Source organism: Tympanuchus pallidicinctus, unplaced genomic scaffold (genome assembly GCF_026119805.1).
Source record: "Tympanuchus pallidicinctus isolate F22 unplaced genomic scaffold, pur_lepc_1.0 scaffold2, whole genome shotgun sequence".
NCBI lineage: Eukaryota > Metazoa > Chordata > Aves > Galliformes > Phasianidae > Tympanuchus > Tympanuchus pallidicinctus.
The window spans coordinates 54437176-54459660 of record NW_026294721.1 but is presented as its reverse complement, the minus strand read 5'-3'; the positions used below and the strand labels follow the sequence as shown (position 1 = coordinate 54459660).

The 22485-nt window shown below is 38.3% G+C and overlaps 1 protein-coding gene across 5 annotated transcripts in view; it reads right to left on the bottom strand.

The window, feature by feature from the left end:
- Window positions 1-946: 946 nt before the first annotated feature.
- The window catches only part of SNCA (synuclein alpha), a 66633-nt gene continuing 45094 nt past the window's right edge, over window positions 947-22485 (bottom strand). For all 5 annotated transcript variants that reach the window (XM_052682718.1, XM_052682717.1, XM_052682716.1 and 2 more), the window contains 2 exons: window positions 3001-3090; window positions 947-1565 (listed from right to left, as the gene is read on the bottom strand). In XM_052682718.1, the coding sequence (XP_052538678.1) occupies window positions 1533-1565; window positions 3001-3090 (123 nt within the window). In that variant the 3' untranslated portion in view covers window positions 947-1532. The remainder of the gene's footprint in view (window positions 1566-3000; window positions 3091-22485) is intronic.

Below are 22485 nucleotides of genomic sequence, written 5' to 3'. Positions count from 1 at the left end.
GTCTCAAGAATCAATTTATTCTTATTACTCCGTTTTAGAACATACTGCTTCCCAGACCTTATTTAAGAAGCATGTGACTTATCTGCAACATCTGAGCAACAAAGTAGTTTGACTCCCTAATACAGGAACAACACAGCAGTTGAGACCTGGGAAAGACTAATGTCAGAACTTTATTTTGTATCTAGATGCTGTTTCCAGTGTCTGCTGCAGTACACCAGGCATCTGACCAATCATTAGGGTGGCAGCTCTGTTACTGCTTTTGGTGGCCAAGACTCTGCTAGCTCACTAGGGAAAAGAAAAAAAAAAAAACACCCCACAAGACTGCATCACTGAGCTTTTCTTGCCAATTCCTTCACATAGAAAGATCCTTTAACAATATTAATAATTACAGAAGCATGATCATACATTGTATGCCATCCTGCTATTTATTTACCATGGAAGCAAACAATAGACATTAAAATAGATTATAACAGTAAATATGTCTGTGTCGAGAAATTCTTTTGACATACTGTGTCAAGGACTGCAGACTGCAAACTGACAATGGTTTGTTGCAGGTTGCCATGAAAAAGTTCTGCAGAAGAGCAGAAGGCTTTAGTCTTCATTATGCACTTTAACTATTGCTGAAAATATCCACAAATTGTTTGGAATGATCAAGGAGATAACAGCTTTTAAACAAGAGTTTGATTGCAATTCTTTTGAAAAATAATTTTCCCTAGATAGTTTCTCTTGAGGCTTGAGGACAACAATGGCAATTGCAACACCAGTTTTCAAAGCATGTAAGGCCAGTCCTGATACTCACATTCTCCATTCTACTTTTAGTATAGAGCAGGCTTGTTTGCTTCTTTTGTTCCCCCTGTTCCTTCTCAAGAAGCCAGAAAACCTGAATTCTTCAATGCAAGCTCTTGGAGAGAAAATTAGCTGTTATAAATAATGACAAGCCTAGAAATTCATTTTTAACAGGTTACATTTTATTTGCTTCAGTTGAACACCATTATTTACAGACACAAGTTAGTAAAACACATCACACAACAAGATTTCAACAGTTAATATTTATAGGTGCATAGTTCATGCTCAGTTACTTTTTTATATAATACATAACATTTACATAAAGCTTTCACAATAAGTCTTTTCTGCACAGAAATAATAGTCATAGGAAACAAATAAAAGTTGTATCATAAACAATATCGAATTACTGACAGCCTATCAACAAAACATGTACAGAGTTAGAAATAAGCAGTAGACACTTAGGTGTTTCTATTTAGTATTTTGTTTTTAACTTTTAAAAGTGAAGCCACAATATCCACAGCACAACAACGACCCTGCCAACCAGCTTTCATTTCAGCAGGAGGGAAATGCTGAAACAAGGTGGATGCAGTCACAGATACTCCAATCATTGCTGATGGAAGACTTCAAAATACACTGTAAAAACTGTAAAAAAATTTTACGACTGGGCACATTGGAACTCAGCACTTGTACAGGATGGCACGTCTTTGTTAGTAGATTTCAGGAGATATAAAGGAAGAAAAGATTCCTCATGCTTCAGGTTCATAATCTTGATACTCTTCCTATGAAGGAGAGCAGAAATCAGTGCTACAATTTCAGACAAATACATCCTAACATGTATCTTAACTTTTACTGATTGTCCTAGTCACAATGGATGCAGCAAAAAAATAAGGATTTGTGCGTGATGAGAATCTTGTCTAGTATTTACTGTTTTGTCCCATTTTCCAGATACTCTATTTGACAAAGTGTGGCTTTAACAGGAGTATAAGCTTTTACAGTGGTTAACATACCATTCACAGTTATCACAAAGACTTACAGCAATGTATTTGTGACTAATTCCCAGCAGAGAAGGAAAAAAAAAAAAACCAAAAAATAACCTGTTTGTAGTTTACCTATACTACTCTTTATCCTTTTTTAATTAATTACTTTTTTAATCCCATTCATGTGGGTGGAAACAAGCTGCTACGTTTAAGCCGGAATCCAGCAAAACAATTGGACATGTTCTTCAATGACGAAGATCACAAATATTTGAGAGCATGTACCTGGGCTCTTCAGTCTGCTTACGGTGAATTAAATGAGTCTCTTTTTGAAGGATCAGGAGTGCAAACTATTTTACAAAGGCCCACTGCAAAACACTTCATTCCTTACATGCTTTACTGAAGCAATAGAGGCAGTTAAACTGTATATCTGTGCTGAGCTGTTAAAATACATTTTTTCAGGCTCATTTTCTATGTGACTACAGGACTTGATTCAGCTCACTCGGAACTACAAAATGATCTCTTCTGGTCCCCATTGACATAGCCAGAATTCCATAAGACAGCCCACGTCAACTCACTTCGGACAGGAGAAGAACCTTTGAACAGCACACCAGGTGCTGCAAATACTCTGGAAAACTGAAGAATATTCAAAGTTCAGGTGCCCTTTTAAGTCTTTCACTGCATCAATTTCTAGATGCCTAACATCTCTGGTTTTCAGCCTGATTATCTGCACTACTGTAAAACTGCCACTCCAAATGCCAATGCATCATAGTATCATATACTGTTGTAAAGTTTCAGAGAGCACAATCAGGATTAGCTCAAAACCCTAAATAATTTACTCCTATATTTGCATTAAGCTGTAAATGTAATAACTATGTTTTACGAAGCATGGTGCAAAGAAATACATTAAATGTCCAACCTATTAAAAGAATCTATGGAGAGGTAGAAGTTTCTCTCCACAGTTCGTATCAAATATGAGAAGAAGTTACTGCTGATTACTCAAAAAGTGAAGCATGCATGTTTTGAAACAAAGATAGTATTTTCTCATTAAACCTCAAGAAATGGATTTTTTTTTTCCCAGCACTGCACCTCAGAGAGATTTTGGCCAGAGACTTATTTCTCCTTTGACCCTGCAGCTCATAGTACCAGTCTGTGCCACATTAACGCAACTCCAGCTTTCAGTACCCTGTCTTTGCCTTTCTCCTATGGGCATGAACAGCAAATACCACAACAGATTTACCTCTGGAGGCATTTCATAAGCCTCATTGTCAGGATCCACAGGAATATCAGTATTATTCACCACCCCTTCCTGCAGGAAACCTTCTTCATTCTACATTTAAAACAGGGAGAGAAAAAGAAAATAATAAAGTGTCAGATCAACTGCTTGCACTCTTGTATTCCAAAGCATGTCTTACCTCCCCACGTGGAGGATACTGACTATAAAGGCATGCAGAAGTAAGAGGAGGCCAAAAGGAATTTGACAGCATCAAGACATGGAAATAAAACAGTAATTCTTTTATGTATTTTATTATAGGCAGATAACTCATCCTCCTACCCCTTTATTCCATTTTACAGTTTTCACTCTTCTCATATTATTTTTCAAAGTGGCCAAAGGAAGAACAACTGTAATTTATTGTATGCTTTTTCTTCCCTACAGTTTTAGTACCTAATGATATTGGGAAACATTTTTCCCTTAACGAGTCATAGTTTTAATCCTTTATTATGTTGAGTAGCACCTCACTGTATGCAGTATATTTATGACACACGACACTGCCTACCACACAACTTCTTACACGCTTCTCTAGAGATCTGTTATTGACCATTAAAGAAGCACTTCTAATGCCCCCTCCCACTCATCCCCCTTAGCAGTTGTTAATGCTGAAGGTCACAGAGAAGAAATGAAAGTTTTATCAGAACAAAGACTGCTGGAGTTAGTCCTAGAAAATTGATATGAAAACCAGAAGATTATCTCAGCGGAACTATTTTGACTATACTGATTTATAGCAGTTGTCAACCTACACAGAAAAGTACTAGAAAAATCCTAACAAACTCAGGAAGAAATTCACTGAAAAAAACCAGTCCTGAGGCTAGAAGTGTGGAAAGGAATACAAAATTAATTCTGTCACAAACAAGACTAATGAGGAAACTCTTCAAAATTCATAATTTATAGGACAGTTCCGCTAAACTGAATTTAGGATGTAGATGAAAAATGAATAAAAGAGCAGTTAAATTGGAAACTCACCTCTGCCAGTTTAACAGAAGATACAAAGTAATACACAAAAGAAGCGGTCTTAAAACTTCTTTACGTTAATGCACTATTTGTCATGCTCCCTTAACGATTCCTGATGACTATCTTAATTTTATGACAGATGAAGGGCATGGAGTGAGCACCACATACTGAAGAAATATTATCTTCACTGGGAAAACTGGATTTAAGACTTTTTCTTCCCTCTGCCAAACAATTATTTGGAATGAACACGAGGGAAGACTAAATAAAAAGGTGCACGCATTAATCTACAATGTTATAACACGTAGCTCAGCACTGGAAACCACTTCCCCATGGTCCTTAACAAGTGTGGTGGTTGGGCAGAATATTTGGGATGAATTCCTAGTATATGAAGACATACAGCACATCTGAACTTAATTAACTATCTTCATTGCATTTCCTTAAGTGGATGAATTCATAAAGAGCTACAAGACCTCAAGGATACACTGAGATTGATGAAGTACACGCAAAATTTCATATTGAATTTGAAAATGCTTAGCACACGACCAAAATTTCGCTAACATTGTAACTGAATTCAATTAATTTCTTCGCTCTTTTTGATACTTCCTGATCTTTATCCTTTCCTTTATAGTCTTCTTTTATTAATTTCTTCATATGAACATTTTGTACATCATAGTCATAACATGTATTCAGTACTACTAACAAGTCTACACTGTTAAAACTCTACAAACGCAGAAAAAAGAGTTAAGTCCTGAAAACCTCAGTTTCAGACACTCAATATCAAATACCTTTTATTTCTCACATTGCCCACACTTTAGATACAATTTTTAAATGATTACTCTTCTTTCACATTTTTATATTCTCACACAGCATTTAGCACTGACTTTCAGACTTATTCTGCTGCCTTTTTCAGCTGGTACTCCCTTCCACCATTTCCCCTCAGGTATCAGCAGAAGTGTGAAGGCTATTTACTTCATTCCAGGCTCTCTGTGGCGTAACCAGCTGTCCTCAGTCATATTCAATTCTTAGCTTGCTATATCTCTCCATGCAGCAATGGTGACTTTTTCCATCAGAAATCCTGCTCTTCCTCAGTTTGGTCGTATCTTTTCTTTAGCACCCTTGCCTGTACATTGACATCTTTAACCCTCATCTTCCATGCACATTATGGGCAGATTTTATTTCTATTATGTGAATTTCTCTCACGCTCTTATTTCAGACTACTATTATAAGAGTGATCAGCATCAGTTAGCAGCTCTACTGACTGATTTTCCTTTCTGAGAGAAGTTACAATGGGACACGTCTGTTCTCTTGGCAAGAGAAGAACACAGTCTTTTGGTGAAATTCTCATATATACCCAAGCATAAAAAGATTTAGAGCAAGTCACCAGTGTAACATGAAAGGTCCAGTAAGAAGACATACCTTGCTCCTACATGGTATCAGGCATCATTTTTCATGTGGAGATAAGCAAAACAGTTTGTGCAGAGCCAATGCATGGTATTCTGCCCAGCTCCCACCCCACGTGCTTGCTATAAAGCATGCTTTTTCTTTTTTTGGTCTGTGCTGCTATTTATCACAGACAACGTGAATAAATTCCGTAACTGAAAAGACACAGATAAACAGAGTTGCTAATACCTTTCTTTAGCCCTGTGTTTTCCAGAATTAATTATTCTGGATGCTCAACATGACATGCAACGTTTCAAGCATAAAACCATCAGAAAATAACAGGACTACTTACAGTTCTACCCTGGTTTATCAAAATGCTCAAACTCCAATTAAGCATTGAGTTTATTTGATGTGCAATATTTAATTACCATATTCTTAAAGCATATTTTCACTGTAATTCATGCCTGGTTACTTCTCTGAGAAGTAGACTCGATCCCTACAAGCTTTGACTGAAATAGCTAAATTGTGTGTGTGAGATGCAAATATTACAGCTGCCTCATCTGACGCATTAGATCTAAGGGCCTTCAGCTCCTTTTTGCTCTCACTCTTATTCCAAAATGCCATTCAATTTCTGCTATCACCAAAGAACAGCTTTGGCTAACAATTGGTGCATCAAGTGAAAGTGTGCCCCAGATTCTCCCAACGGCTGCACAAGGAAGAATAAAATGTAGTTCAATGTTATCTGCAGCAGGAAAACACACAGCAAGTGATACCACCAGAACTGCTAGTAATAGCAAGGCAAAAGATTTGCCAGCAGAATTTCAAAGTAGAGTTTCAATGCTCATATGCTGCTTGCTTTTAGTTAACCTCTGAACTACCCATCAGAGTTACAGAGAAACAGTAATTAAAAGAGGCAGAATTTGTCTTCCCAACTTCCTTTATCGAATTCCACTGGTAAGTTCAGGATGAAGAACTACGTATGGCTTCAGATAGAAGAACCAGTAGCACTAATAAAATACAGAGATCACAACATCAATATTTTTCAAATTCACAAACAGTACCAAACCAGCAAGGGAACTCTGCCTAGTAATGGCTTGTCACCTTCGTAAGCGAAACTCTACCTCTCATCTCGATGCCACTGCAACTCAGATGAGAATGCTGTTACTAAAGGTCACATCTGCTATATTTAACTATATAGCACAGGTGGCACATCAGTTTTAATGGCTGCTCTCTCTGCTTCTCATGTATTTTCTCTAAAGTTAGGACATCACAAAAACAAAAAACCTCCCCCAGTAACACAGAGCCACTTACAGTACACCTTATATCATTACTTATTTCCTTTAAAACAAAGCAATGCACTTTTGCTTTCTTGTGATCAATACTTTCATGTCTCAATCTAATTATAGAAGGGGAAAGCCACCTTACAGAACAATGTTCATCTTATTACAAAAGATTTATTTTCTTGAAGCTGCCACTTGTCCTTTTTAAACCATACAGAAAAGCTACTCTAGAGGGAAAACTTTTAGTAGAAAATGCGAAAAGCTAAACATCAAGCATCTGAGAAGTGAAATCCATTTTTAAATTGGGAATTCAAACTTTTTGCAGGCATGGTATTAAAAGAATGGTGAGGTGAATGCCTGCTTGTCCCCCTGAGGCCTCCCTGAAGAATAAGCAAGGTGCCTGTATCTTGTTTTGAAATAAAGAAGCTCTGGGAGAGACCTGCACTTCAGCATTCTCCAGTCTTCTGGAATCACGTCACTTAGGAATTCCTCCCTTGACAAAGCTTTGAGATTATCAATCTTGGAGAGCCCAAGACCTACCTGCCACCAGACAGCCTCACCAGCCCTCATTCACTTTCTACAGGAATGAAGGGCTCTCCTCCAAAATTTGCTGTTCTCAAGCAATTTAACAACACTTTGTAAATGAACTTAACAACAAATGTAAATGGAGAGAGCAGCATGCCATGGTAAAATTGTGTATCTGCATGAACCTGAACATCAGTTCTAAACTAAACAGACACAGCTGCTATACAAAAACAGTAAAAGTCAGATATGAGGCAGAACTTATTACATTATTTAGAACAATAGCTCCTAACGATTGACTCCTCCTTCACTATAGGGACAAGCCCTGATAAGCAGTGTGCATGACAGTGCTAACTGACCCACATTTACAATGCAATATTAAGCTAACATTAAGAAAGCCTCCCTTGCCCTTTCTTTTTATAAGCCAGGGAAAAGTAAACAAAAGGGTTTCTCTTATTTCATTGCCTTTTGTTAAAATTACACCCTTCACTCGCATAACACTCTTGAGCTAGAAGTAGAAAAATTGTTGAAGACTGTCTACACTTGGAAAACAAATCAAGTGGTCTGCTCATGCTCCAGCAGTTTAGGCAGCACCAGGTAGCAAAATGGTAACATTTGGTCTTCTCAGTGATGTGTCTTTGAATGCTCAGTTAGTTTCATCGCAAATAAATAAAATATTTTATCTCAAGCCACAGACAAAAGCAATATTATAAATGGAAGCAGCATAACTATAACCTAACCTAGCAGTAAATGCAAGTATTGTAATTTACTATCTCCCTGGGTTATCAGCACTTTTTCCCATTATAAATCCTGAAAAAGTCTTACAATCACATATAGCCTCATAATTACTGGAGAGTAATTCCAACTGGAACACTTCTGTATTCTGAGATAAGTAAAACAGAGAAGCTGCATGGCAGGAAATAAGCATGTGTAACTGCCTTCAGTCAGTTTTCAGATAACCCAAGAAAGGTATTATCCAGAATCCAATACCAAAGAAGGAAAAGCTTACCCCACTCCCAAGGTTAGGGCCCATTAAAAAACTCCTAGAAGGAAGTAGTATCCAAGTAGAGAATTTCCTTACAGTTGCCAGCCTGTAAATGAGGTTAAGGAGGGGTGCACCCTAGTCATGCAAGTGAATTGTTCACACCTGTGTTCCCAGGGCTGGCTATGCCACCTCACCAGGTGCTCAATCACTAGTTCAGGCTGCAACTGAACAGCTCTCATACCCATTTGTCAGCTCCTCTAATGCTTATACTGTCAAGAGGAGACTGCTTGGGAGGTCAGTCCCACTGTTCACCGAGGTAGGAAGGCACCACTGGAGTCACTGGAGTCCAGACCCCTGCTCACAGGGCTGTTCAGGTGCCTGGTTAGGTTTTGACTGTTCCTACAACCTGTAATTAAGCAGGGCTACCTTAAGAATGTAATTTACTGTACCCATCTCATTTTGTTATTATGCACTTGCAGGAGCTTCACTAACATAATTTTCATTACATAGTTAATAAGGAAAATCTGGAGATTCCTGAATGAAAGATTATCTTTCAGTTGTTTTGCCTGATGTCCAAATGTATCTCTTGATACAAGATGAATTGCATTTTGCTCTGCCAGTGAGGTTAAAATTCCCCTTTGAAAAGGAAATCAGTTATATTTTTTCTTTTCCACCAAATGTCAGATTATTTTAGGGGCTGGATACTGGAACTAAGTGAACCAGTAACTGCTGTTTCCATTTAATAACTCATCTTTTACAGTTATTTTGACCATAAAGCCCAACTTACCTCAAAAGTGAAAAATCCTTTAACAAAACAGCAAATACCAAGCAACGCACATAAGAAAGATGTGTTAAAATGGCCTTAATTCATTTGCTTTCTTAGTCCTAATGTATTTGCTGTGCGAAGCTGATGGGTCAGCTTGCCGGTTTAGTTTATGATGCCCTAAAGTCCCTGCCCACCTGCTACAACAGCTGATGCTGCACATGCCTGGAAGCCCCAGCTGTGAATGACACAGCACTAGAGGCAGTCTGGTGATTTTATTCCAGTGGCAGCAGGACACAGAGAGCAAATGTATCACCACAATGCCTAGAAAGAAACAAATGTTTTTAATTAACCCTCTGCTAAACACCCAGGTGAAGAAAATGAGAAAGCACCATGCTTGCATGCAGCCTGAGTGTAAAGGAATTATCTGTCCCACTGCATCACTCAGAATACAAATAGTGACAAGTGGCTGCTATTGTCCTCCTTAAACAGATAGAGTGAGTGAAGAAGAGATAAATGTCAGAGCAATAGCATGAGTCTAACATTTTTGTGGACTCATGCTGGAATCGTGAGAATGACAAATAAGTGAATACAGTAAAGACTGAGGCCTCTGGATAGAAGAAAAAAAAATGTTATGACTCCCTAAATGTAGTTACATCTATCATGATGTCTACAAGTGAGTGTAAACACCATTCACAAAAGTTTATGAACTGCTGCAAAATCCTAAAATCAAATTTCAATACAACACAAAATGTGTTTATTTTATTTCTTCCTCTTAAAATCCCCCATTTGTAAAGATGGGGCTGAGCTCATTTCAGAATACAACAGGAATATTTTTGTAAGCAATCAAATTCCCTAAAACCCAGATAGGTGTTTTGCACTAACAAGGCTCATAAAGTTACCAAGTTAAAAGTGCTGATATTTTGTTACTTGTTAAGAAATGCCCGTGGTTGACAAGGTAGGAGCTGCCCATCACCTATGTCAGACCAGCAAGTGACACAGATTCAAAAGTGACAGCCAGTGCACTAGTTATACATGACTTCAAATAACCAGTTGTGTGGGGCTGACTCAGCGTGCTATTAGTAATGCACATAAATGCATCCAGAACACACAACACTCCCAGCTTTACACACAGCTTTATCCTCTTCAGCCTTGGAACATTCTGAATCCCACTGAAAACATCAAGCATCCTCAGTGGAAACTGCACTGCTAAAGAAAGAAAAAGCTAGGGCTTTCTTTTTTAGTAGCAGGAATACTGGCTAGCTAAATATCAGATCAGGGGGCATTGTGCAGAGCTGTGGAAAAGCCCTAAACTCTCAGAATGACCAGGGTTACTCTGGCCTCGTGAAAGCTGCACAGACTTCAGAGCTCTCTCAGCAACATCATTGAAGTGAAGGCTGAGAGGAACAAACACATCAGATTTTTCCATTTCCTTAAAAACCTTCATTACAAACAATTCATAACAAACATTGTTAGTGCCACTGCCTCAAGCCCTTTTTACTTTAGTAACAAAGAGAAAGATTAGAGGCTGTGAGAAGAGTCCTTGCTGACTTCTGTTCCTCTCCATGCAAAACAGCTTAGCAGGTTCCTCGCTGCAATTGTCATGAGCTCCCCAAAATGAACTCAGAGATGCCTGCACTGTCCTCAGAACCCTGTGGGACCAAGGCTGCTTTGCATCCACCCTGCTTGCACAGTAAAACAACAGTAATCCCTAAGGCTTTACTGAATGGAAATGAGGGACTGGTATTTTGGGAAAGAGCCAACTTGCATTCATCTGCAATGAAAAGAAAAAAGAGTGGAGCTGAAATACAGAAGAGTCAGCTAAGCTCAATGGCTAGAGAAATACCCAAATAAAAACAACTGTTTGAAGCCAAAAAGAGAAAACCGAGAAATGAATTCAAGCCAAAATCAAAACAAATAGTCAAACTAAACTATTTTTTTCTCCTCAGTCAGTATAATTTTCCTTGTGGATGTTAGATAACTTTATTTTACTAAAGGCTTTGCTACGTCACACTTGACATTCTCCTGAACAACGTAGAAAAGCATAGGTCAATAAAAACATTTTAGAGTGATTGTAAGTAGCTGTGTTCATGACAGACACTCAAGCAGATAATTCTCAAAATGGAAGTCTCTACCACATATAATTTCACAGACACCCTGTGTTCAATAACACTAACACATTCATTAAGGATTTGGAAGAAATACTGAAGTCTGTACTTACTGTATGTTTGCTCTTCAGCATTAAATTTGGACAATAAGCACCCTAAATTTATTTTAGTGATGTTACTACAATTCAAAACTATCAGGACAAAATTGAACAAGTGACTGAAATAGCTAAGATGCAGCTCAACGTGTTAAAATGCTGCACTTAGGCACTCATCAAAGCAAAGGAAAGCAAACTGTGCACAGAAAAGAATTATGAAGTCAAGGAATAACATTAGCCAACAATGTCACGTTATTGCAAAAAGGGCAGACCATTCTCTCAAGTCTTAACAAGGCCTAGTGGGTAATTGTCTGGGACAATTACAAGCATGCTTCCTGAATACAGACTGCAGGCTGCAGTATGTGCGTTAAGAAAGATGTTGGGAGATCTCAAAGGAAAACAGCAGGAATGATCATGTCCTAGAATAGGGAGGAAAGATGAAGGGACATGGCAAGAAAATTGAAATGAATTAGGTTCATACAGTCCTAAAGGAATCACCTTAATTTAAGTGTTTAAGAGGTCAGTGTGCTATAGGAGCTGAATGGGATTAGCTAAACCCATCTGACCCCTACACCGTGGAGGATTCTCTGATCTGTATTAATTTATCAAGAATGACCTCTACGTGTGACACCTGAGCTCTGTCTTCATTAAATAGAACATAATTATTAGATTAAAACAAATTAGAACATAATACTAAATAATATTGATTGATCATATTAACTAAAGCAATGACTTTAAAGTCAGCATAGAAACGAGCAACTATGTTCAGGCATGTCTCTGTCAGAATTTGTTGGTAAAGATTATTTAAAATAGAATAGTCCCAGTCTATGCTTCAAAGTTACGCTTAATTGAAGACCACTTAAAGATCATGATCGCATTCCAACATCCCATGAATTTTTAGTGCAGATAAATTCCACAATTAATTGTACAAGTTCCTCAAGTACATGTTCTCTTTACTAAGAGAATAAATTAAATGAGAAGAATATGTTCATTTTAAAAAGGTTTCTACCTCCTACAGATATTATTATAATAAATAGTATTACCTAAAAGAAAAATCTCTGAAACGTGTTTATCTACAAAAAGCCCCCTGTACTGGAGCTGCAGGACCAGCAATCCTCTAGCACGGTGAGCAACACTAGCTCTGACTGTTACACATTGCCATGCAGACAGTATGCATTTCAATTCTGTACCACATACATTTTATATGAGTGCTTTCACTAAGCAATTTCAGTAACATGCACCAAAATGACTTTGTAGGCTCCCTTCAACTGAAACTATTCAATTCTAACTTTGATGCATTGCCAAACTTCATATTAAAAAAAAAAATTAAACTAAGTATAAATGCACACACACAGGCATGCACACAAGCACATACATGCTTATGAGAGCAGGTATAGAGTTGAATAAAATCCCACTTGCTTTTCACCTAATCGGATCTTTCCAAAAAGCAAAATATTATAAATGCAGGATCAAATGCATTTCAGATAAAGTCCCACTGAAGTGCAATATGAGGAAATGGAGAAATGAGGAACTTAGGTATGATGTCTGGGTCATCACAACTCTGAGTGGAGTACCCTCTCACTCAAGCTGATTTTAGAATTCTGCCATATCTGTGTAAGAACAGTCACATCAGTCTCTTTATAGCTAATACAGACAGACAGGCAGTTTTAGGGCATAGGATGGGACAGATCTCCACCCACATGTCTACTCTGGAAGGAACACCTTGAATCTCACAGGGACCCGTTCTGAAACAGAACATATCTAGGTAAAGAGATATGAGAGATGGAAAGAGGATAGGGTATGAATAGGCAAGCAAATGCAACCAGCACTGACTCATTTGCTGTTAACTCTCTGTGAGGATGAGAGGAGAGCTAATGACAGCACGGTCACGTCCAGATTTTTCATAACTGATTCACAGAATGTTATTCACAGCAGATCAAATATTACAAATGACTACAGAATTGACCTGTGTTATCAAATTTATATTCCTCAAAAATTTAGCTTAATCTGAAATTAAGCATCTGAACTATTCAGAGCTTTCACTTGCATTGGGAAGGATTACTTGTCATCTCACTGGTACAAAACACAAACAAACTAAACTCTTGTTTCCAGTAAAAGTAGGAACAATTTACTTATACAAGTAGAAAGTATTATTTAATAAATCTTACTTAGAAAACCATAGAAGACGAGCAGAGTCCTAAAGGACTAGATCCTAAATACACAGTAGCTGAGTATTCCTGTTTTCTTTTTCTCTTCCTTAGACTTCATTACTGTTATCTTTGTTTTTTTTTCTTTTGACTTAGATAAAGGAAAGATCAGATTGAATTCTCTGCCTTACAGATTGTATGAGAATGGTGTTCAAGGTAAAAATGACCTTTCCCAGACTAAATCTTTCTTTTACAATGTCAGTATAAGCCTTGTCAGACCTGTACCCCTGGAGAATAGCCCATCTTTATGAACGTATTTTCAGACATCTTCTGCTCTTCCAAAAGTGATACATAGCATAGGAGTCTTTACTACTCCTCCATATATAGAATATCTTCATAGTGCAAGTTTGGAAGGGTCTTCAAGTGTTTTCCAGCTCGAACCTCTGCTTCAAGTAGGTTCAACATAACTTAAATCACTCCCAACTGATGTCTGGGAAAGCTTCTTGTTACAAAAACTCCATGGCATGATCATGATTAGTTCCTGCACTCAATTGCTATTACCAGTAGTGTTTTACCTGGTGCCTAACCTCAACCTCCTTTGCATCCATTCCTGGTCCTAATACCAGTATTTCTAGAACTGTTTCCACTGAACACAATTCCCTTTCTCTTTTAGCAGTTGTTTGATACAAGATGGACCATCCTGATGTCATCTGAAATTCAGGAATGAAGTCACTAATTCCAATCAGTGGTATTATTAAGTAGGCATTCTTTACTCTTTATGTTGGATGCATGAGGGGGATATCCTTGCCTTAACTATGCATACCTTGAACAAAAGAACTTCAGCTTATATATATCACTTGTATTACATATGCAAAAGGTTTCCCTGGTGAGTATATATATACACATACATACATACTCAATACTCTCTCCCAAAATCGTTAACATAGGGTCTCACCTCCTTGCACATGTTCATTCATATGGGGTGGGGGTCTCAAGACCCTCAGAGATGAAGCAAGCAATATTCCTCTTCATGACCAATAGCTGCCCTCCTCTTGTGTTTTTTCCAAGTTGGCAGTTTTAGAGAGATACACTGGAGAGGGCACCCACACTGACCTAGACATACTGGGCTTCTTGAGTAGATAAGGCATGTTCTGCTTAGCATCATGTATGTTTTGTTAGCATTAGCAAGTTTTGTGAAAGCAAGGATTATTTAATTAAGGATATCATTAACTCCTTTCAGTCTCCTATTCCCTGGACTATGCAGCCTGGTTCTGTTCATACAGCACAGTTTGCTAACCTACTGAGCATCTGCTGTTCTGTCTCTCTGGTGCTTGTTTCACAGATGCACAAAAGGTACTTTTTGATGTAGTTGGGATGCAGCTGCTTGGCATTTGGCAAGGAGTCAAGTAGGTCAGATGCCACTCTGCTAGAGGAGGAGGGCAAGCCCCATCTATCTGTAAAGCAGGAAAACCACTATGTGGACTAACGATCTCTTCAGCCAGAGATGGAGTTCCATAACAGTATTGTTACTAGCACCATTCTTACCAGAAAGAGCCTTCTATAGATAAGCTCTGTCAAAGCATTTGAAATTGATAACTTCTCTTAAATAATCAAAGAAACATGAAAAATTAGTTGTCAGAATTGTTAGAATGACACTTTCCCTCCAGTCACTCCTTGTTATTAGACACAGTAGCTTATTAAAATTCATCTTTTAGTCTGGGATCTCTGCATCTGGGAATGAACTGGTGTAAAAGCGCAGTGACAGAGCAAAGTGATCACCACAAATGGCTACAATTTACAAATACCAGTTGGTCACACAGCTACATGGAGCATAACAAAAGGGAAATGTTCTTTTCTCTACAGCTGCCTTTATGGCTTGAAAGCAGGGACTCTAATTATAATACAGCCATCACCCCACTACTATTTGAACACCTAAGTGGGAAAAAAAGATGCATGCTCCCCATACGGATGATGCACAAATAGCAGTTGAGGCAAAACATGAATTCATGAAACATGAATTCCAGAACAACAGACAAACCACGTTTATGCCGGGAAATTGTGAGTGAGATAGTACTAGCACAGCAATTGCATTCATTATACCCTTTACTCTGAGCATAACTAGAAAACAGCAAACCAAACCTAAACAAAAAACAGGGACCACTTTTCTCCAAATTATAAATCACATGTGATTTACAGAAGTTCAGTTGAAATAAAGAACAATTTCATTTATGTCATGCCAATGAGGATGATGACCCAAACTTACTTTATATTAATGAAGGGGCTCAGTTAAAATGCTGAGGAGGAACTGAAATAACACGCAGTTCATACATGGCAAACTATCTCACATTTGCAGTTCCTGGAATCAAGATTAACGTACTTCCCCAGAGCAATAAAACATCTTCAGCATTTAGATTCTCACTGTTGTACAATCCTTTCGTATATTAAAGCTTTACAGAGCTTTTCAGTGCTGAGCATGATAGAAAAAAAAAGGCTGCCAAAACCACTCCATGCTTCAGAAAATGGTACATTTCCAACATGGCTCCTTGCAAACTGAAAGCAACACAAAATCTGTTACCACCAGGAAAAAATTTCTTTGCACGCAGTTCGCGTGGTGAAAATTTAGATAACAACAAGAGCCATACCTTGAGAATTACTTATGCAGAACTAAGTTCGAGCAACACACTTGCATGGTACCACAACCAGATGCCAAAGCATTTGCAAATGCTCAAGCAATATTATCAGTTAGATGCCCAGCTGGTCAGTTTATGCACAAATATCATTTTAAAATTTGGATGATAAATAAAGATGAGGGGTTTGGTGACCTGACAAACTTGGTGTTACACTGGAGTTACACTGTTAGTGGATAAAGGAAGAGCAATGGACATCACCCACCCGGAATTATGCAAAGTATTTGATACTGTCCCACATGACATTCTGGTTAAAAATTCTGGTCTGGAGAAAAATGAATTTGATAGATGGAGCACTCACTAGATAAGGAGTTGACTGGATGGTTGCACTCAGAGTGTTGCAATCAGTAACTCAAATGTCCAAGTGGAGACTGATGATGAGTGGCATTACTCAGGGATTGGTGCTGGGACTGGTATTATTTAACATCTTTGCAGGTGATATGGACAGCGGGATTGAGTGCACCCTCAGCAAGTTTGCAGATGACACTAGGCTGTGTGGTACAGTTGACACAAGAGAAGGAAGGGATGCCATCTTGAGGGACCCAGAAAGGCTTAAGAAGTGGGTCTGTGTCAATTTCATGAAGTCAACAAGGCCAAGTGCAAGGTCCCACACCTAGGTCAGAGCAATTCCAAGTACAGATACAGGTTGCGTGAAAAATAGCTTAAGAGGAGCCCAGAGGAGAAGGATTTGGGAGCAATGGTTGATGAATGATTCAATATGAGCCAACAACACACACTCACAGCCTAGAAGGCCAACAGTATCCTGGGTTGCATCAAGAGAAGTATGACCTGCAGGTTGAGGGAAGTGACTTTGACCCCCTGTTCTCATGAGACCACAAGTGGAACACTGTCTCTATTTCTGGAGCCCCCAGCACAACAAGGACATGGAGCTGTTGGAGTAGTTCCAGAGGACTAGAGCACCTCCCCTACGAGGACAGGCTAAAGGAACTGGGGATCCTCAGTCTGGAGAAAAGAAGGCTCCTGAAGGACCTTCCAGTAACCTTCCAGTACTTGGAGGGGCCTACAGGAAAGCTGGGAAGGACTTTTTGTAAAGGCATATAGCAACAGGATGAGGGGAAGCAATTTTAAACAGGAAGATGGGAGTTTTAGACTAGCTGTTAGGAAGAAACTCTTCACTGTGAGGGTACTGAGACCATGGAAGAGGTTGCTTAATAAGGTTGTGGATGCCTGCTCCCTGGAAATGCTCAAGGCCAGCCTGGATGGGGCTGTGAACAACCTAATCTATAGGAGGCATTGCTGCTTACACCTGGTGGTTTGGAACTACATGATCTTTATGGTCCCTTCCAACTCAAAACATTCTATGATCCTGTGATAAACAAAATAACATTTGTCAGTATGTTTTCTTATCTTTTAATTACAATTTCCAAATCATTTCTCTTAATTTTTATTCCAGTTATCTGACAACAAATATATGCATGACCCCATAATTGGGGGTACTTCAACAGCTGTCACTGAACTATAACTTTTTCAGTGGTCCAGCTTGAAGCTGGTTGTTGCATTTACTATTTCATAAGAAACATTATTTAGCAAGCGGTTTTAATGAGGAATCATGCTACTGAATGACATATTGGCCAAAAATCGTACCACTTAATATGAACTGTGACACTGCTTTGAAATCTGATGTAAATAATTTTTATCTAGTGAGATGGACAGGCTCAACATCCATTCACCTGTAGTTACACAATTAAATCAATGAGAAGATAACTTGTCTACTGTATCTATGCAGAAGAAGCTTGTTGATTCACATATAAAGGGAAAGCATTCAAGTAAAGTGTATTCCTAACATGTTTCAAGACACTGTGGTAAAGAATTAACATGAGTCAGAGAAATCTTTTGGAAAGGGAATGCGAGACAATATTTTTCCAATTACTACTGCAGAAGCAAAACCAATTAAGACTGAATTTGTTTTTTTTAATACTGCTGGTGATCACCTCACGCGAAAGAAAAATGCTCCAGAGCATTTTCTTTTTTTGTGGGTGATACTCCCATTTCCCAACTGAGTTAGACTGAATGTTTATAGCAGGGATAAAGTGTTCTAAATTGGTTTGTATCAGTACAATAACTCCCACGGAAGTGGGAGGATTTCAAGCATTTGACATTGCTTCTCATATTCTTGATGTCACAAAAGCAGATGCGAGAGAATTTAAATTCATTTTTATCATGTTATTTTAAAATTATAAAAGGGACTTTGATCATTCAAGAGCCTGTTAAATATTTAGCAGTCAGAAAGAATATTTTTTCCATGAATGTTTAGTCACTTTCAAGTACAATACTCATTTCTTCACATGAATACAATGTATCATCATTTGCCCATTTCTCAAAAAAATCCTATAATTAAAAATTTATGTTTCTATTCAACTTCAATGAAAAGACAATTAATACAAGCAGACACAAGATGGGGCTGTGAACTCTGTGAACTATGCCATCTGTTTGCACAAAACACGTGCACATCTTTCGGACTTTCATGAAATAAACTTAAACTTCGAAGGATGGCACAGTAATTAAGTACCTTGCAAATAGTGGCAGAATCAATGCTACAATCTTGAAACATAGGATGCTTGTCCTGTTGGCAGCAATACACTAAAAGCACTTAAGTATGTCAATCCCATTGAAGTGTACTTGATTGTGTTTTACCATACTATGAATCACATACTATTAGGATTTCTTTCATTTTAACCAATGGGCTGAAATTAAGCACCTGGGAGCACTGTGACTCAACTCACTCTGTTGGCTAGGTTTTCCTTTGCTCATAACCTAAGTCAAGGTGGCTTCTTCACTCTCTCACAGGCACACTTTCCACTGCTCCTGGTTGCAAGCTGCTTGCTATGTTAATGACTCATCCGCATTGTAAAGCATCCGTTCAGACTTCTCACCAATCAGCTCAAGCACACTGGGTTTTGCAGAGACCTCAAACCCTCTTGGAATCGCCAGTTTATGAACAATTTAAGTTTGAGCATTATAAACACAGGGAAGGAATTTGGACACCTCAGAGCAGGATGTTGGCAATGACACTTAATATTCACACAAAATACCTTGTGATCATGAGCCTTTCTTTCATGAGCCCACTTCAGGGCATTTCCTGGATATTTCTCATCAGTCAAAATACTGCTTTCAAAATGTGATTGCTAAACCTGGTGAATGGCCAGGCAGTCACCTCAGGTGACATGCTTGTGGAGAGATATAGTTCTACATCACTGCCTAGTCTAACCTTCCTGCAGAAAAGCCGCTATCTCATTCAACAGTGTGAAAAACCTAGAATAAATAATGAGGGCACTGTACTGCAAATACAGTAGAGGAAGAAAAAAATATCCCTTAAAGCATACTCCAAAAGGCACTGAATGCTCTATATAAATGAGACAAACAGAAAAAAACATTTTAAGTTGTGGAGACGAGTGTTTACTTGTAAAGGATTGTTGCTATTTTCTCCCAATGTTATCATGATGCTATCTCAACTGTACAAGAAATTGGGCACTGTTTGGGTAGGACTTTTCTTTTTGATAATGAATAGGATAAACTAGAAAGCAAACATCAGCATCATAAGCAAGTTAAAAAATATAATTTATATAGCTCTGAGGGTTTTTAGGAGCAAGGTTTAAGAGGCTGAGGTCTGCCCCTTACAGAAGTCAGACTATATACATTACAGAACCAGAGAACCACATGATAACATCGTGGGGCCGAAGGGACTCATAAGGGTGAAAGCTGGGGATCCTCAACCTCCAATTTAAGATCTCTCTGCTCTCAAAAGCTATCACCAACCATTTTCTGATGTTTGCTCATCCATGCACTTACTTAGTATACATTCAAGATCTGTATCCAAGTCACTGATGAAAACATGAAAAAAAACACCTGGCCCTGAAACGGAGCCCCGTGGAACAACATAAATGTCTGGAAATCAGCCTGATGTCACCCCTATTATTCTAATCCTTTGAGCAAGTCCCATCAGTCAACTGTTCACCCATCTCATTATGTTTTTGTCCGTATACTGTATATAGTCCAGCTGTATAGTGGACATTTTGTCCAGAAGTACATACTATGAAAAACAGTATCAAAAACTTCACTGAAATGAAAATTACACCACTGGCTTCCCTTGGTCAATTAGGTCAGTAACTTTGCCATAAAACGAGCCTAAGTTCATTAAGCGTGACTTCCCCTTATTAATCTGTTCTGGCTATGACCAATGACTACACTGTCTTTCAGGTGTTCAGTTTTACAGCTTGGGAAACAAGGGGAAGCAGGCCAGCCCATTTGGTTTGCAGCGATCTCGGATTTACTATAGTCATCTCCACCCCCCTTAGAAGAGCCAGGGCTAAGGTTATAGAGTCGACACTGTCACTCTCAGCCAAATCCTCCCTGGTCACCCTGTGACACTATACACATACCAACTCCTCCTTTGTTCCCTTCTGTCTGCTATGGTTGTAGCCCTAACCTCAGCCTGGTGCTGGCAAACATCAATCAAAGATAAATACAAATGCTCCTACTAGCAGGAGACACACATTTAATATGTTATTCCCTCACAGCAAACATACTAGGTTAGATTCACTGCTTCTTCTTTACGCTCCTTTCAATTTCAATTAACTGTTTAATTATTTCTGCAATAACGTCATTTTACTTTATTTGAAAAAATGACTTATTTCTATTACTAACCACAGAATAACTTGGCTTTGCACTGTACGCCTAAACAATTTTCACACAAACAAACCCTAAGAAAAAGAGCACTGTTAGCAAAACTGTATGTATAACTCAAGTAAATTTACGTTCACCCACAAGTCAGGCTGTCAGTTTGTCCTCTGCTGAAACTTCAAAACACTCTCAGTCACGCTGACATCCCAGAGGCTTTACCACTGAGAGTAACAAATAATTCTCCCTTCTAACTTCTTACACTGATCAATGAATCATTTGATATAGAAATTAGAGCTAAGACACAGCAGCTCAAGAAATTTGGTTGATATGTACGTGATGCATCAAGGCTGTATAACAACTTGACATACAGCTTAATATTTATCTTCTCTAGGTATTGAAAATCATATATTCAGCAGGTATATATCAGAGCAGTTGCACTGACTTTCCTACCATGATCAATCACTGTTTATCTATCTTGACTGTAGTTTTCCATAAATCATTGTAGATCTACATGCAAAATTTGTTAAGGAAGATTTTTATGTAGTTCTAATTGAGCAGTTGGATATAAAAACTGGAATGTAAGCTACTGATACATTTTCAGAGAAGGGCTGATCAATCAGTTTCTGTCTCATTTGACTTCTCTCAGTATACGTACACAACAAAGAGCTGAGGTTGTATGCCTGCACTGTAAGTAGATCATTTTCAGAGGAGGCTTTGTTCTGAACAAGCATACTTGTCTTTTTCTTCCCCTCTGAAAAACAGATAGATCCTGCTCAACAGCAACTGATAGTTTTGGCTGTACACATCCCAAATTCAGTTTATAATGTGGAAGAGGACACAACCAAAGAAACTCTATCAGGATGAAAGTCCACATTAAGGAATATATAGACAAAAGTTCATGAAAGAACAGTCAATATTTTGAAGCTGATAAACCTCTGTAATGCTGAAGAAAGAGTAATTTGCATCAGGTGTAATGATGAGAATGATCCTAGGAAAGGAAATACGTTCATGTCCATTTGTGAGGGCTCATACTGCTGCTCTTCATCACTTCCTTGGTTTTGCACTGTGAAAAAAAATACTAACAGTATGGAAATCTTCTCTCTCCCTTCTCAGTAACTATTTCTCATTCCACTATAACTGGTTTTTATTTTTCAATGAGACAGTTTTAAACCTTAAAAAAGGTATTTTAATTTTTTAAAATCTGATCAGCAATCTCCACTTCCATACTATTAACCTGAGTGTATACAGCCCTAATGCTCATCTTAGACTTTCTAGCTCATAAACTCAAAGGAAAAAAGACAATAGCAATGTACATACGTTTGGGAGAGATGTAGACTTCATAGCAACTAGGTAGGAAAACACAGATTTGGTTTAAAACATTGCAGTAAAGTTTGTCTTAACCCCACCAAGATTTTTTCAGATATTTTTGGCCTCCATTAATACTGGCTTTGTCTCCTACAGTTGAGCCACAATATTTACTTTACTGCTTTACCTGAAGGCTTTATGGCATCAACTGGTTATTCAGCTGTCACTCTGCAACAAGCAACTAGCCAAGCTTAATTTCAGAAATATTTCCCTGCAGTGTGACAGGCAAGACAGATGGAAATAAACTGCCTTCTGAGCATGAAAATATATATTTACTGATGAAGTAGTCTGGACAGAAGTGAAACAGTTTTTTGTCCTTATGGGCACCAGCTCTCACAGAGTTAGTTAACTTCAGCTCATGCAGTTTGTATCAGCCAAACCAAAGGCACAGACCTTCATGGCTCACTCTGGAAAAGAAGGGCAAAGCTTACCTCTTGCCAGTGACTGCCAGAATCAAGACAAAATCCTATAGCACAATTAAGACTGGATATACCAGGTTCAGTGAGTAATTATCTAATGCTT